The following is a 14,918-nucleotide window of genomic DNA, read 5'->3' as shown; positions in this document are numbered from 1 at the left end:
AAGCACTAGGTAAATTTAAAATACTGCAAGAGCCTGCTGTAATCATCCCTTTCTAAGCCCTTCTGTCATCTCCCTCCCTCCTAGGGGTTCTGCTTACACTCAAGGGCCCAGGTCCTGCACAGAAGTACAGTTCATAATTTTGAGTCATGGGTGCAAGAGATATGAATAACGAGGGAAGCATGAGTTTGAGGAAGGGGAGGTGGACCGTCAAGGATATGGAGTGAAAGGTCCTGGTTTGGAGAGACACGGATGCAAAACGGCAGGTGGGGGAAAGGCACATATCAGCCACAAAACCAGCGTAAGTTTGTTTGCTGAAGTCAAAGTACTTGGCCAGTCCATTGGAAACATAACTTGTTTGCACTGAAAATGTAACAGCATGTTTCCATTAGTAAGAAGAGTGACTGGAATTAGTCAGGATATCTAATAATAATACATGCTCAGCACAGAGGAAAATAATGTGATCACACTGGATTAACTAAACAAATGCATTGAAAGCTGCAAAAAGTTGCCATTTACTTTACTATTACCATAAGCTGATATTCTGGTCTCCAAAATGACAACAGAAGCAAATTTAAAAAAAAAAAAAAAAAATGCAAGCAGGAGTCTTTCCCTTAAATCTGGCTTATGAAGGCTGGTTATACATAAAGAATTACCTTTGAATATATTTTAGACTTGTTTTTCTTACACTGCAGTAATTGAGGCATATCTGAGACACTGCAGGGTCTCATAGCACAAACTTTAAACACTGGGAAACAGCAGCATATCTAGACACTGCCACCTTAATTTACCTTTTTGGTAAATTAAAACTAGATTCCTCAGAGATAAAGCAAGAAACAAACGTGGTGTATCTGAGCAAAAATATAGCATATGAGCAAATGAAGTTTCCAGAATACAAATACAGGAACTTGGCATCGTTTTGGAAGAATGCAGATTGCCCTCTCCGTTACCTTACACTTACTGGTGGTCTAGTCCAGGAAGTAGCGTAAGTCCACGTTGAAGCACACTAAAATACACTATTACGCTTTGGGTTTCTGCTGCACAGAGCCCACCTTTGTCCTTCCTCCCCCCCAGATCTGCGGAACACGCTCAGCAGTTACATCCTGTACAGTAACGCTACTCCGTGTAGTCATTGTCCAGTTTTATCCTCCCGCCTGTCTCACACCAGCCAAAGCCGAGTCAATGCCAGCGTGCTGATCCACAGCAATGATGTTCCTGTGCTGACACATCAAAAAAGGAGGCTTTTAAGTCAGTACTATTTCTTCAAAATGTCCTAAGTGAATTATTGCATCACCGGAAAAGAACCATGAGGTAATTTGAAATCCAACAACTCTAGTAGTCTCTGCAGACCTTCAACACACGCATGAGAAAAGTCAGAGCACACCCTGTGGCAGAAAAACGTAATACAGAACTGCGCATCCAGAATGGCACATGACTTCACAAAAGCAAAGCTATGAGAACGGACACCTGAATCAGAAAAGCTCCTTGATCAGGGGCCCATTAAAAAAAAAAAAACAAAAACCACTATTACAACAAAAAGCATACTGATACAGACCTTTTAGAATAAGTTTATTAGTCAACCGCAATTATAAAATTTAAATATTTATACAGCAAGATGGAAAATTCTCAAGTAACCAAACACTCCAAACTATTTCGCTGCAGTATACACAGGAATGGTTTTGTTTCTTCTACAAGTTGATCCAATATCAATCCTTTAGTTATTCAACAACTTCTTGAAGGCATGTTTAATTTTGAGAATATATTTCACAATGTCAGTGCAAAATACAAAAAGAAAAAAATTCAAGACCACACTAAACTGATTCCAAAAAAGAAGGGGAGGAAAAAAAAAAAAAAAAAAAAAAAAGGACAGGCACCTTGAAGTCAGCTACTCTGTAAATAGCTCACGGTTAATACTGTTTGTATGTGTTGCCGTAGTTCAAAGGGTACAGATTAAAGCGTTGCTTTGATACACAAACATAAATAACATGTTCCAAATGTTGTAGTTTGTTTTGCAAAACATGCATGAAGTCCCCAAATGTTTTAAAATCTTCTGTATCAGAGAAGAAATACAAAGGCAGCCAGAAATGGAAGCATTCACAAACCAGAATAAGGCCCTTCAGAGTTTATTTAAAGTTACATGTTAAACCCCTTCATTCTCAGGTAACAGATTAAGAGGCCGAGATACACATCGTCTGCGAGGGTGAGGATACTGGATGTTGGCAGTGTCAGCATCGCAAGAGTGCTCTATCAGAGGAGGAGGAGGAAGGAGCTGGGCATGACTGGACCATCTCGATCCAGCCCGTGGGGAATCCAGAGGGGGAAAGAAATACCTGAAACAATTAAGAAAGGAACAAAACACCAAAACAAAAAACAAAACAAAACAAAACAAAAAAAAACAAAACAAGAAAAAGAGAAAGGTAGTAAATACAAGGAGAACCAAAGGGGAGAAAAGACATGCTGGAAACAAAAAAAAAGGCTTTAGTATATCCATGCCAAAACCAATAGAACATAATAGCAGAAATCAAGGCTTTTAATTCAAAACAAGACAAATCTGGAAACTGTTCTTTAAAAGGAAAATAATACAGTCTTTCCCACCGAAATTCACAGAAAAGAATAGTGTAATAATAATCCTAGTATACATTTTTACAAAAGAAGAGATTGCTTTGGAAATCAAAAGGATGTTGTAGCACAGCTATTAACAGGCTTTCATTCTCCCAGAATTCCTGCCATTTGTTAACAGAGCTTTTAGTAACGCTTCATTTGTGACAAAAGATATACATTAAATATTATGTAAGTACATTTTCTGCATATGCATCTACTTCAGATTAACTTCACAGCACTTCTAGAATAGATGTAAAAACATCATTGTTTTTACAGTACTTTAAATTTAATAATATACATTTACAGAGAGGAACTACTTCCAATGAAATACAGTCTTTGTATGTATTTACATATTTCTGCAAAATCCTCAGAGTAAATTTAAGATTCCTGGTGAATGCAAGACTCAGAATTATGCCACTTCATGTAATTTTTCTGCTGTTTTTATTAGGACTTACCCGTAATACTTGTGCATTTTAGTGTAACTATATTAGATACCTACAGATGTTTTCTGTCTTGTTTACAATTCCGTGGACTTAGATAAAGGAACAGCTATATGATTAACGAAATTATGGGACAATTCACAACAAGCTGCATTTTGGTTTCAATCTTTGTATGGCTGAAGTGTTTTTTGCTTTTTAGCTCAGAGAATTTTAGTTACTCCATGGAATTATTACCATAGGAATGTACAAGTACATATCAGAAAAAGTACTTCTCTTAGTTAGGATGAAGAAAGTATGACAGCACTTACAAAACGTTTATTTGAAGTCATACTAAGTTATAAATGAAGCAATATCAAACTATTAAAAGCTACGATCTGTACAATTGTCAAAACACAGTTTTCTTATTCCTTTAAAACTAACAGTTTCATATATTACAAAGCAGTTACAAACTTCTGATGTTTAGGAATCTTAATCAAATGCTGAACATTATGAAATGCAAAACAAATTAGTTATCAGAACCATTTTAATGAAAATTATTTTAATGGTCACTTCCCTCCTTCCATCCCAATCAAGGACAAAAATTATCATTTTTAGTCATGAACTAGTCTTTTAATCTGACAAGCTTTCAAAAAAAAAAAAAAGTTTTGATGGAAGTTTTTGGGTTTGGGTTGTTGTTTGTTTGTGGGTTTTTTCCAAACAAGAAACCTCTCCAATTATTTTTCTATAAGGAGTTCCAACAGTATCAAACTGTGCGAGCTAGTACAAAAACGTACACAACGTGTTTTAAAAAGGCTTTCTGAATAGCATTTAGTAGTTAGCAGGCTGCTGGTGTCTTGGGAGAGGTCAAACGACGTTGGGGAGGGGAAAAAGGAGTTCGTTTTCCATTCCTGTGTGCATGCAACAAGCAGCAAAACACCAAAGTTACTCCAGTTAGCTTGGTATCAGCTCTGCTTTCTGTTAAAAAGGACATAATACAAATGGAGAGTGGAAATTGTATCATACATCTAGACACACAATTACATCAACATAACAATATAGCCTTACTGACTTACTTTCCAACAATCTACATCATCTGTTCTGAAACTATTTTGATTACAAATCCAGTTTGGTGGTCGTGCTTTAACAAAGTTTTCCAGATCTGCCTGTTTTATCTGTTTTAAGTGTTTAAATGTACAGACACTGAAACATAGCATCTACAGTCACAGACAAAATAAATTCTGTGTAGCATACCAATTTAGCCAAATGTCAGTACAAAAATATTTATTGTAAGTGTTAATCCGCTACAAAAAGTTAGCAACTGTGCTTATGGAATTCAAGCCAATGTGATTACAAAAGAAAACATGTGGTTAAGTGCATCTCTTTTATAGTAAGGCTCAATCCTAGGACAAGACACCATACGTTTTTAAATTCTCCAGCCACGGACTTAATTCTGTAACAAAATGTTAATTCCAAATTGGAGCCAAGAACAGTTTATTTAAAAAAAAAAAAAAAAAAAAAAAAAAAACAAACCACAAAACCAAAAAAACACTTTCAAAATATAGAGCAATGGAGGGAGTCTAAAATAACACTGGAAGTTTCAGTTTCACAACGGCTCACTACCAACTTCAGGGAGAGGAGAAGAACAACTAATGGGGTAGGGTAGGGCAGTCTTGCTGGCAGCAGCACAGTCTTAGATAAGGAGACTGTGAAACCACAGCCTATGCTGAAGAGGTATAAAACAGCCTGTTTCTCCCTACAGGAGCCCAAGCAAATCCAGTTAAATAGGTTTGGATATCTCATTTCCAAGACAGGACTGCATTTCAGCATTTTTTGCTAGACTGTAAGCAGCACCTGGAAGCAGATGACCAGTATCATTTTGGCCTCCTTTCTTGCTGGAGACTTGGCCCATTACCACCTCTTGCTCTCTCATTTATCCTGTGAGGAAAACGTGAAAAGAAAGCCCTTCTCTGTTCAACGCAGCTAGGGACCTGGAAGCCAGAACTGCTGCTCAGGATTGACTGCTGAAGGGGAGGGTGAAGACTACTCTCCAAAAGCAAACTGTCACAGTACTTTACAGATGAGCATTTTAAACGGGAAAAGAGCCGTATTAGTAGCGGTACATGGATGGAAATGGAGGCTATCCCAAGGTATTTGGAAAAAATAAAGGTGGCCACAGAACTTGGAAGCTGCTGCTGCTATGGAATTTGGCCACATTTAGTCCTTACATAGGACACATCCTGTAAAGTTGATTGTACGCGCTGCACCATACAAATGCAGGGCTCGGTGTACTTCTAGATTTCAGCGCGCACAAATTAAAATGGTTTTCAGAAGAGGCAGTTGTATTTACCTACTAAAGAGCAATTATTACAGAATAAAAACGTAACAGAGAAAGCAAATTAATCTGCGATAAGAATGCCAAAACTTTCATTCAATTGATGTTACGCCTGCAACAATGCAAGTAAACTAACACTAGTATATGACTGTTGAAATCGTACATTATGAAGTATCTTTTTCTCCTTCCTTTCTGCTACATTATCCCAGTGAAAAAACAGAATTTGTTGCTGGTATTTTTGCTTCACTTTTAAACGCGCATCTAAAACAGAAGGGCAGTTACACAGCAGTATGATGAAGTTTCTCCTTGTTTGAAACTATTTCAGAAAAGTTATTTTTAATCACGTGAAAGGACTAAAAGTGAAAATAGTTGTTTACGTTGCTCGTTTATACAGAGTGATTCAGTACGGCTTAGGTTTTGTTCCTCTTAACACTGACATAACAGACACCACCACAGAGCAAAACTAGAATAGCTTGTAAGAATATTCATGCAATAAATGACATTGCACTTCAAAAAAAATTATAAAACAAACATGAAAGCTAAGTGAAATGAAGAATATTCAGAGAAGACAGTATTTACTGAAATTCAATCTCTTTACTAACTAACCTACCTGCTGGCAGATGATCCATTTAGTGAATTCTGTAGACTTGTATTAGCTGAACCTAGAGAGGCATTAAAAATTCCCTGCTGAGAACTACCATTCACTGGACTCCCGTTACCTTTCAATATACCAGTACACTTCCAGTTGTCCATGTAATTAGCTGCAAATAGAGATACATAAAAATTGTTAGTTCCTCTTCTGAAGATCACCTTTTGATACAACTATGATGTTTCAACTGCTACAGAGTGAATTAGAATTGAATTTAAATACCAATATGTAAGTTCCAAACAGCTGAGGCCCTTTAGCTGTCTGACATTCTCTGCCTATCCACGATTTAAAACTCAGTTTTGTTCAGTAGCGAGAATGAGTTTCCTTTATTAAAACGCTGAGAAACAAATGAGAACGGATGAGGAAACTGCCACTTCTTTTTTTGTTGTTGCTTTTGGAAATGTACAGAGAAAAAAAGCCAGTTTGCCTCAACATTGTGACTGAATGTAGATTTCCTGGTTTTGGCAGCAGGCAAAGGTAGTAATGCAATACATATGTTACTTTTAAAAAAAGACAACTTTACATAGCTCTAGTCTGGTGAAACAATTTGAGGGTACAGTAACAACTATTCGCAGCAGCCTAAATCATGCAAGTGTTCCAGCACAGAAAGTTATTTCCTTTTTCTGAAATGTAAACAGAAATATAGAAATCTATCATTCACAAATCTAAAATGAACTTTTACACCAAAATTCTTTTTTGAGTAAAATTTCTCAAGGACATTCAGCATCCTACAAAGCTAATGTATTTCAGGTGGGCGACCTTACCCTTCCAGAGCCTCACGCAGCCATCATCACCAGAGGAGGCAAGCACTGTGCCTGTAATATTCCAGCTCACTCGCCACACCTGGGAGTTGTGATTATCAAACTGTGCCACAATATGAATTTCAAATTTTGTTAATCCTCCAGATGAAGTCAATTCTTTCCTGTTTTAAGAAAAAAGTGACAGTTCTGCACACAACTGTTCAAAGGTCTGGGCTTGAACATGATGACAAAAAGAGAGGACTACATCTTTCAAGGAGTTTATATAACAGTTGTTACTAGATTAGGAGGTATTCAGACAAAATTATAGACTTGCTCACAATCTCGTCATCTTAAAAATCACGCTGCGATAAAACAGTCCTGTATACATTAAGTTACTACTTTTGCTTCGTAGATACTATTAAAATAAGACTACATAGTATGCACCGCATCATACCGAACTATCTACCTTTTAAGCTCACCTTAGAGGTTTTAATGTGAAAATTCGTACATCTTTGGTTGCTACAGCTAAGATGTGGAAGGATCTTCCCAGATTTGGAGCAAATGCAATATCATGGACGGGGTCCGTGACTGTCATCAGAGCCTCTGCTTTTGCATACTTCCTGTACAGCGTAAGAAATCAACCTTTAGTGCCATCAAAATTGCCAGTGATGCATATTATATAAACCAGACGTAGTGGAACAGGGAAAAAGGGGTTAGTATACATGATGACACTTGCAAAGATAAAAATATTTTCTTAACATAAATCTAATTTTAAGTAATAATTACAAGCTGATTTCTTCAGAAACTGAATACATCAGATACCCTAACTACTAACAACAGTATGCTAAATCATACAATAAAGCGAGGATTCCAGTACAAAGAACATTTTTGTCTACAGGTGCAAGAGGGAAATAAAAAGATTCTTCCATTCACAAATCTGAAGGGAATTTGTATCTCAGTAACTTACTAAATTTCCTGTGCTTGTAAGCAGACCACTATCTGCCTCCTTCACTGTATGATCAACATGCATTCCATTTTGTTATCTACCACCAGGTAAGTTACAACACCTTTTCTTTATTGTTAATGCACAGAGAACATTGTCTGAAGCCAGGCATAAGTCCACAAAACACGCTGGCTCCTTTCCCACACCAATCACCGTGAATGAAACACAAGTTCTCTGTCATGACTTAATTGAAAGTGGTTGTGCATACGCTTCCTGGCCTTCTCTGTTTCTGAATTCTTAGCTGTCCAAACTGAACTTTCACAGAAAGCTAGTAATTCACAGGACTTTTTAAAAATATTTTAAGGTCGCCTTGAACAAAACAGTGCCTAGTGCAACACAATTCAAATTTCAACTTTGTCGTATTAATTCCTTGCACAAAATTAAGCATATAAATTAGCAGAAGCAGAAACAACAATTCTCACTTTAAAATGCTGGTAAGAACACTGGCATTTCTGCACTGAGATGGAACAAAATTATCGATATCATGTCTGTTAATATCAGTTAACATTCTGAGGTCTCCCTCTCCTTTCCCATCCAATGGCTCAGAGACAGAATTAAGGTATTATTATTTACTACTGCACATCTAATGACAGGAATAAAATAAAAAGCCATATACTACAAGCTACTTGAAGATCCCACAGATGTTATACATTTAGCATACCTGGTATTTTCGTTATATTCATAAATTTGAACCTTAGCCAATATATTTGGACTGTTGTCATCACTTCCTACAGCTATCATTGGAGAATGTGCTCGAGAGCTAAAAGGTGAAAACAAATACTGGTGTATTTACAAATGATTTCACAGACAGTACACGAAGCCATTTTTTACGTTTCAGGCACATTATCTATAAAGAAAAAAAAAAACAGTAACAAAAAAAATTACCACGGGGGGGGGCGGGTAAAAATCACAAGGAAACATGAGTAAGCGCTATTCACAGTTACCGGTACAACCTCCATTCTATTGTTTTGAATAACCACTTTATACACCCATTAAGGAGAAATCATTACGGAAAATTATTTGACAATTCAAGATGATGCTCCCAGAGAGCAGGATTGATTTTACATACGCATTTGCAGTCAAGTATTCGCCACAAGTTTCACAGCAGAGTCTGCATTCTTTGCAGTACTTTTAATGACTGATTTAGTGGGATTTCATTCAGGTTTCGGAAGACAGATTACAAAAGCTAAATGTAGATGAGTTCTAGTTTTAAATCAACTTTTAACCCCATCCCATGTATTAAAGAGAAAGCCTGTACTCTGAACCTTTAGCACAGGCTACTACTACTGACTAGAAGAATGGCTGGATCAGCAGGACACAGACCACTGCTTCTGTAGGGACAGCCATTAAGTGCTTCTGGACAAACAGAATCCAAAGCCGTTCAGCCCTGAATGGTTTTTCCCTTCCTGTTATTGCTGGGGGAGGATGTGAGATGGGAAGCAAAGGAGAATCTCTGCTTGTATGTGTTCTGGGTGGTGACTACCCAACCAAACTCCTCTCTGATTGCTTCCCGTTCAAGAAGGTTAAGTATATCATTGAGCCCCTGAGGGTATCACTAAAAGAACAACTCTCAAGGCTTTGTATTTGTGCTAGCGAGACTCTTGTGCTTCCCAGTACTCTGTTGCACTGGCAAGGGTGCGTGTCCTTGTTAGAGCTGTCAAAATTACTACCTATTGCAACACCTTTCTTAAGGAAAGAAGAAAGAGAGAGGAACTGTCCCTTTATAAACACTTTCTCTTCTTAAAATCCCAGTTAAGTTTTGTGGGATAAATAAAGAGCATTCTGTAGCTCTTTAGCTCATTACTTGCTAAAAATAATTAAGCTGGGAATATTTCCTCACAGAGCACGGGAGGAGTTTTTGTAACACTTCTCTGGTTCTGCCAAACTTGCTTTACTAAAAGAAATGTTAGCAGCTTTCTTTCAGATCCGAGTAATGTACACTCAATCTTCTTCATGCATGTTTTAGGATTTATTCAAAAAAAATTCAGAACTAACTCTTTGGATCTCCTGCTTAAACAGTCATAAAGCAAAACCTACAGTTTTAATAACATACCTTGAAGGATTCCAAGAAATACAACTGCAACTTAGTTTACATGAGATTTCATGCTGCAGTGACCACTGACTGAGATTCATCACATCTGGAGCTTCATAAATCCTTACAACTCCATCTGCTGAACAGGTTGCTAACATAAGACCCATATGCTTGGGAGCAAACTTCACATCTGTGACAGACGTCCTACTGTCTACTAGAGTAGTCCTCTTTACCTGCAAAGAAAGGCAGAAATTCTTGAAGGAAATGCTAGAAATTTCCATCAAAAATGTATTCCCTAAGGAAGGCTAATGAAAGTCTGACAACACCATTTCATAGGATCACTTACCTCTTCCATCAAGAGCTTAAAAAAAAAATCTTTATACACCAACGAACTGGAGAAATGACAGATCATTGCACTGATGCAATTTCAAGCATCAAGACATATATTCACGGTGGTATCCAAGTTCTGATACCAAAAAGCGCTGTTTAGATTATGCTCTTCAGAGAGGAAAAAAAAAAAAAACACACCAACCAAAAACAACCACCATGTAACATAAGCATAAAATACAAGAGTATTGGCCACAGGTAGTTTGAAACTGTCCTCTTCATTCATACTGGTGACAATATTAACTGCGATGCCTAGCAACGCCGCTTTCTAATTTCAGTGGTGTTGAAGTTTACCATGAAGCATTTTCCAACAGAAGCCTCAAAACAACAAGTATTTCTGATAAGGGAATGGGTGAATACAGCAGACATTTGATAGGAAGATTAGCTAGGGTGAAAGAGGAAAAAATTGTAAACATTTGCTTTTCAAGTTGTCTCCTCTCCTGGCAAGAAAGTATGAGTTTCAGCTGAAAACTACGCATCACAACTGCATCCTGCACACGGAAGCCAGCTTTCATACCCCACTGGGTGCCAAAGGCCCTGACAACACAACTCTTCACAATTACATATTTTAATGTTAGAAAACTTTACTAGAAAGTAGAAAATTGCAGATATTTTAGCAACCTAAAATGAAATTAAACATTAGAGGCAGGAATACTACACTAAGTTATATAAGATCACACATGAAGAATAGCTACAAAATAACTGGTTCACATCCAAAATTCTCTTGATGAAATGCTACCCAGAAAATCCACTTCTGAGCAAACTATTCCCCCCCAAAACCTGATCTATTGTTTAAAAGATGAAAAACAACAGCCTGAGACAGTTTCAAATGCGCCTTTGTCACAGAAGACAAACCCCACAACTTTAATTCTACCGTAGATGGGAACTCATGTCTGCAAGTTGTTTGCCAGGGAACATCTTATTAAGAAACACCAATAGCAGTGACGCTAATCGGCCCACATGTTGCCATTTAGCTGTTTTCCCCAAATGTTTTAAAAATACTTACTCTATATTGCAATATATGCCACAAATTAACAAAACATGGGCAAAATCAGGACGACTTTATATTAACAGAAAAAACCAGGGTGCTTTTTCTGTTTCAGGAACAGAAAATATGTTGCAAAACCAGAAGTGTCCAGTAACTTGGTATTTAGAACCATTTTCATGTTCAGTCTTCTGTTTAATTTTGGAATTTAAACAGTTTAAAGCTTCAGCCCATTATGATAGGGAAACAAATCAATGAGGCACAGTAAATCTGTTTATATGAGAACATATAGAAACTGTAATGAATACGTTGAAGTCTCACCCAGTGACTCTGGCCTCGGAGTTTATCATTTGACTCTCCCACGATTTCTTCCCATACAGCTGCTGTTCTATCAAAAGAGCAGGAAGCCAGGACCTGCCCAAATTCAGGATGGGCCCATGTCACACGCCACACAGATCCACTATGTGTCTGCAAGATAACACCAAAACGCTCTAGAGAAACACACTTATTGTATTAGTCCAAGCAATCACACATTCTCATGACTTTCTGCAGAAGCAGAAGTAAATTCTAGGAAGTAGTAAGACCATGCCTTTCAAATCTATGTTCTTTTATAAAGCTCAAAGTTACACAGCAACTGTTGCATTTGTTTATTCCTATAAGCACTGCAAAGTTTTGTTGCTATTAATTAATGGTTAAAAGATAATTATTGCAAGTGTATTTCAAGGCATTACTCCTACAAACAGCAAGTTCCAAGCTAAGATTCTGCCTTGAGACAAAGAGTACAGCTTTGTTTTCAATTTTCAGCCACTACCATGCTCACTTCTAGCTTGCTTGTACTTTTCCAAAGCATATGCAGAGCATTACTTATCTTCTCCTTTTTTACATGAAACTTCTTTTTCATACCTAGTCAACCTAATGCTCCTTTTTATAGAGAAGGGGAATTCAAAAGCTTCGCTTGCATTTTCATTTACAGGGATTATCATATTGTGGTCCTATTAAATACAAGTTTAAGGACAATTCAGAAGCTGAATGCACTAATTATCCTGATGAAGCGGAGTCTCTGCATGACACAGTTCTCAGAAAGGTTTTGGGGAAAAAAAAAAAAAAAAACAGGTCAGATGTTGTAACATTTAATAGCCAGACCTCTTCCTTTTTATTTTTCCCCCCTTTCTTTTTTTCAAGTGTTACAATATGCAAAAAGGAAATATTCAATTAAAAATGAAGGTACCGTTTTCCAACTCCCTAAACGCCAGTTACTGCTGTGTTTACTGGTAACAAAGTCCGCCAACATAACTAAGTACTAATACTACCAGACCGCATGCTGGCCTCTGTTTTTAAGTGAGAGGCTTTAGAGATGTTTTATAAAAGCAGACGAAAAGTATTTTACCAAAAGAAATACAGGATCTACAACAAACCAAAAGTATTTCTACTCTACAAGTCAGCAAAAACTAAGTGTGTTTCTTCAAAAACAAAGGAGAAATTATAGTTGTAACTGTGTAATTTTTATAAATACAAACCTTCCAGCTGGCAGTGCAATGCCAATCCCCATTTTCACTTTTGTCCCAGACCTACAGAGAAATCAAAACACAATCATACAATTTGTATATAAAGCTTACCAAGTAGTACTAAAAAAACCAGAGCCATTAGAAATATATATATATATAGCTATACATAGACCACTAACCCTTTTAATCTGGAAAACTCTACCTGGCTCAGTACACAACAGCATGTCACTCGACCTTGAAAATATCCCTACTACAGGTAGAGAGAAGAGGCATTCACCTGCAAAATCCACTATTGTATGGAGCCTATCTTTTTTAAACAATGAATTATTCATAGAAGACAAATTATTACAATTCTCAACACTTCATTCACTCTGTTCCAAGAGTACACGACGCAGTTTCACTCTACAGCCCCCACAGTCCTCACATGCTCACATCTGGTTGCAACACCCTGGTGTGGCTCCTGGCCATCATCCCAAAGACAGAGCAGGACAGCAAAAAGAAAATCAAGCTCGGGGGGAAACAGATCTTGTTTCTAATATTTTTGCCTTGATTTATAATCACACGCAAGTCACTTAACCTTCCTTTCTCTTCATTTCCCATACATCTTTATCATCTTGATGACTTTTTTTTCCTGAAAAATTGTGAAGGAAGTCATGAATGTAACCAGATGAAAGACACCTCTAGAAGCCTGGCAGCCACCCCAGTTTGTCACTCATTCACCATATAACCTTACCGAAAGTCACCTCGCTTTTGCCGTTCTGGATCTCTACCACCACCTTGGTTGTTATCATCACAGCCCAACTGCGTAACTTCTCCCCGACTGCTATTCTGCAGGGCCCACCGAGCGAGAACGGGGCCTACGCCAGACACACCGCTGCTGTTTTGCAGGTGCTGTAATACTCTGGTTAAACTTCTTCAGTCAGTCTCACAAAGGGCACCGTTATGATTGGAAAGTAACATTACATTGCTAAAGAACATAGTTTTTGGGTTTCACCTACATCTCGGCATCTTAAGAACATTCTTTTTAGGCTGTGAGTTTTACGTCGCCAGTCCAGACTAAAGACTGACATGGTTTTGGCTTACTTTTGGGGGGACTTTTTTGTTGTTGGGGGTTTTTTGTCTGCTTTTTAAAATGTGGTCAGGGAGAAGGGGCTGCTCGCTTGTTTTCAAGCCTGATCTACATTTGACATAGCTTTCTATGGAAAAGCAATTTTCTCAACCATTTCCCTGGTCTAACAAAAGACATAAGTGCTCTCTGCAAATTACATTTCTTAAATCTAACCGTGTAACTCCTGAATTTTTGTCCATCTTCTCACTATGTGCAAAAAATGGAAAAAGCAATTAACTTTTCATTTACTATTATTTTATTTCCTCTAAAAGAATGTAAAATTAAGGTTTCTAATATTTTACAGTTTCCCTAATCTGCCAGGGTACAGGCAGAACCCTTCAGCCTTTTGCTTACTGGCACTTCATTGTGAAGCAGGGGCTTCCTCCCTCAGCGCCCGTAAATAAGTACGGATTTTCAGCTGACTCGAGGGAACGAGCAGCGCTGCCGTGGCCGCAGCAGCGTGAGGATGTTTCCCAGCTGCAGCAACGGCTCGCAAAAAAAAAAAAAAAAAACAGAGTCGTGCGTTCACACGCGTTCGTGCAGACGCGCCCAGAGGAACAACGCGCCCAGGTGCGAGCGCACCCCGCAGCCCCCGCCGGCACCTCCCGCGGACGGTGCCCACGGCAGCGCCCCGCGGACGCGGCGGGACGCGGGCGCCGAGCGCGGCCCTTCGCCCCCCCCCGGCCCCAGCGGGGCGGAGAGCGGCCGGCCCCTCCCGCCCGGAGGCCCGGGCCCGCCGCCGGGGGAAGGGAAGGGAGGGAAGGGAAGGGAAGGCCGCGCCCCGGCGCCCGCCCGGCAGCCCGGTAGGCCGCGCACGGCCGGTGCCGCGCTACCGCCGGCAGACGCCGCGCCACCCCCCGGCACAAGGCCCGGCGGCGGCAGCCGCCGCCGCTCACTTTGACGCTCTGGTCGCTGGAGCAGGTGGCCATGCGCCGCCCGTGGAAGTCGAAGGAGACATCGTGGATGAGGTCCCGGTGATCCGCCGCGATGCTGCGCGCCACGAACATCGCGCCGCGGCGCAGCCGCCACGCTCTCTCCCGGCCCAGGCGCGCGCCCTCCTCACGCGGCGCGGCCGGGCGGGGCGGGGCGGGGCGGGGCCAACGGCCGCCGGCGGCCCGCGCGCAGCCGCCGGAGGCCGCCGCGCTCGCCGCCTGCTGCGC

General features: G+C 39.5%; 1 protein-coding gene across 2 annotated transcripts; it reads right to left on the bottom strand.

Moving 5' to 3' along the window:
• Window positions 1-1,545: 1,545 nt before the first annotated feature.
• On the bottom strand, window positions 1,546-14,831 carry SEH1L (SEH1 like nucleoporin). Of its 2 annotated transcripts, none has more exons than XM_082314984.1 (9): window positions 14,655-14,831; window positions 12,663-12,713; window positions 11,467-11,613; window positions 9,795-10,006; window positions 8,403-8,501; window positions 7,218-7,358; window positions 6,763-6,920; window positions 5,960-6,110; window positions 1,546-2,327 (listed from the first exon to the last, which is right to left on the bottom strand). In XM_082314984.1, exons 1-9 carry the CDS (start codon window positions 14,763-14,765, stop codon window positions 2,138-2,140), a joined length of 1,260 nt encoding a protein of 419 aa, XP_082171110.1. In that variant the 5' UTR covers window positions 14,766-14,831; the 3' UTR covers window positions 1,546-2,137. The 2 variants fall into 2 exon arrangements, with proteins under 2 accessions (XP_082171110.1, XP_082171111.1); XM_082314985.1 differs by having other exon boundaries at window positions 2,203-3,992.
• Window positions 14,832-14,918: the final 87 nt, after the last annotated feature.

The sequence above is a fragment of the Platalea leucorodia genome (genome assembly GCF_965183815.1).
Source record: "Platalea leucorodia genome assembly, chromosome: 1".
Classification (NCBI taxonomy): domain Eukaryota; kingdom Metazoa; phylum Chordata; class Aves; order Pelecaniformes; family Threskiornithidae; genus Platalea; species Platalea leucorodia.
The sequence above is the reverse complement of the archived record's forward strand: the minus strand, read 5'-3'. Positions and strand labels throughout refer to the sequence as shown.

Bases quoted from the DNA above. Each gene is read 5' to 3' on its own strand.
- SEH1L (XM_082314984.1), bottom strand. From the start codon at position 14,765: ATGTTCGTGGCGCGCAGCATCGCGGCGGATCACCGGGACCTCATCCAC. The intron at 8,502-9,794 runs GTATGTTATTAA...TTCACCTTTTAG, and splicing joins ATTTCTTGGAATCCTTCAAG to CTCTCGAGCACATTCTCCAA. The intron at 6,921-7,217 runs GTGAGCTTAAAA...TTCTTAAAACAG, and splicing joins TTCACATTAAAACCTCTAAG to GAAAGAATTGACTTCATCTG.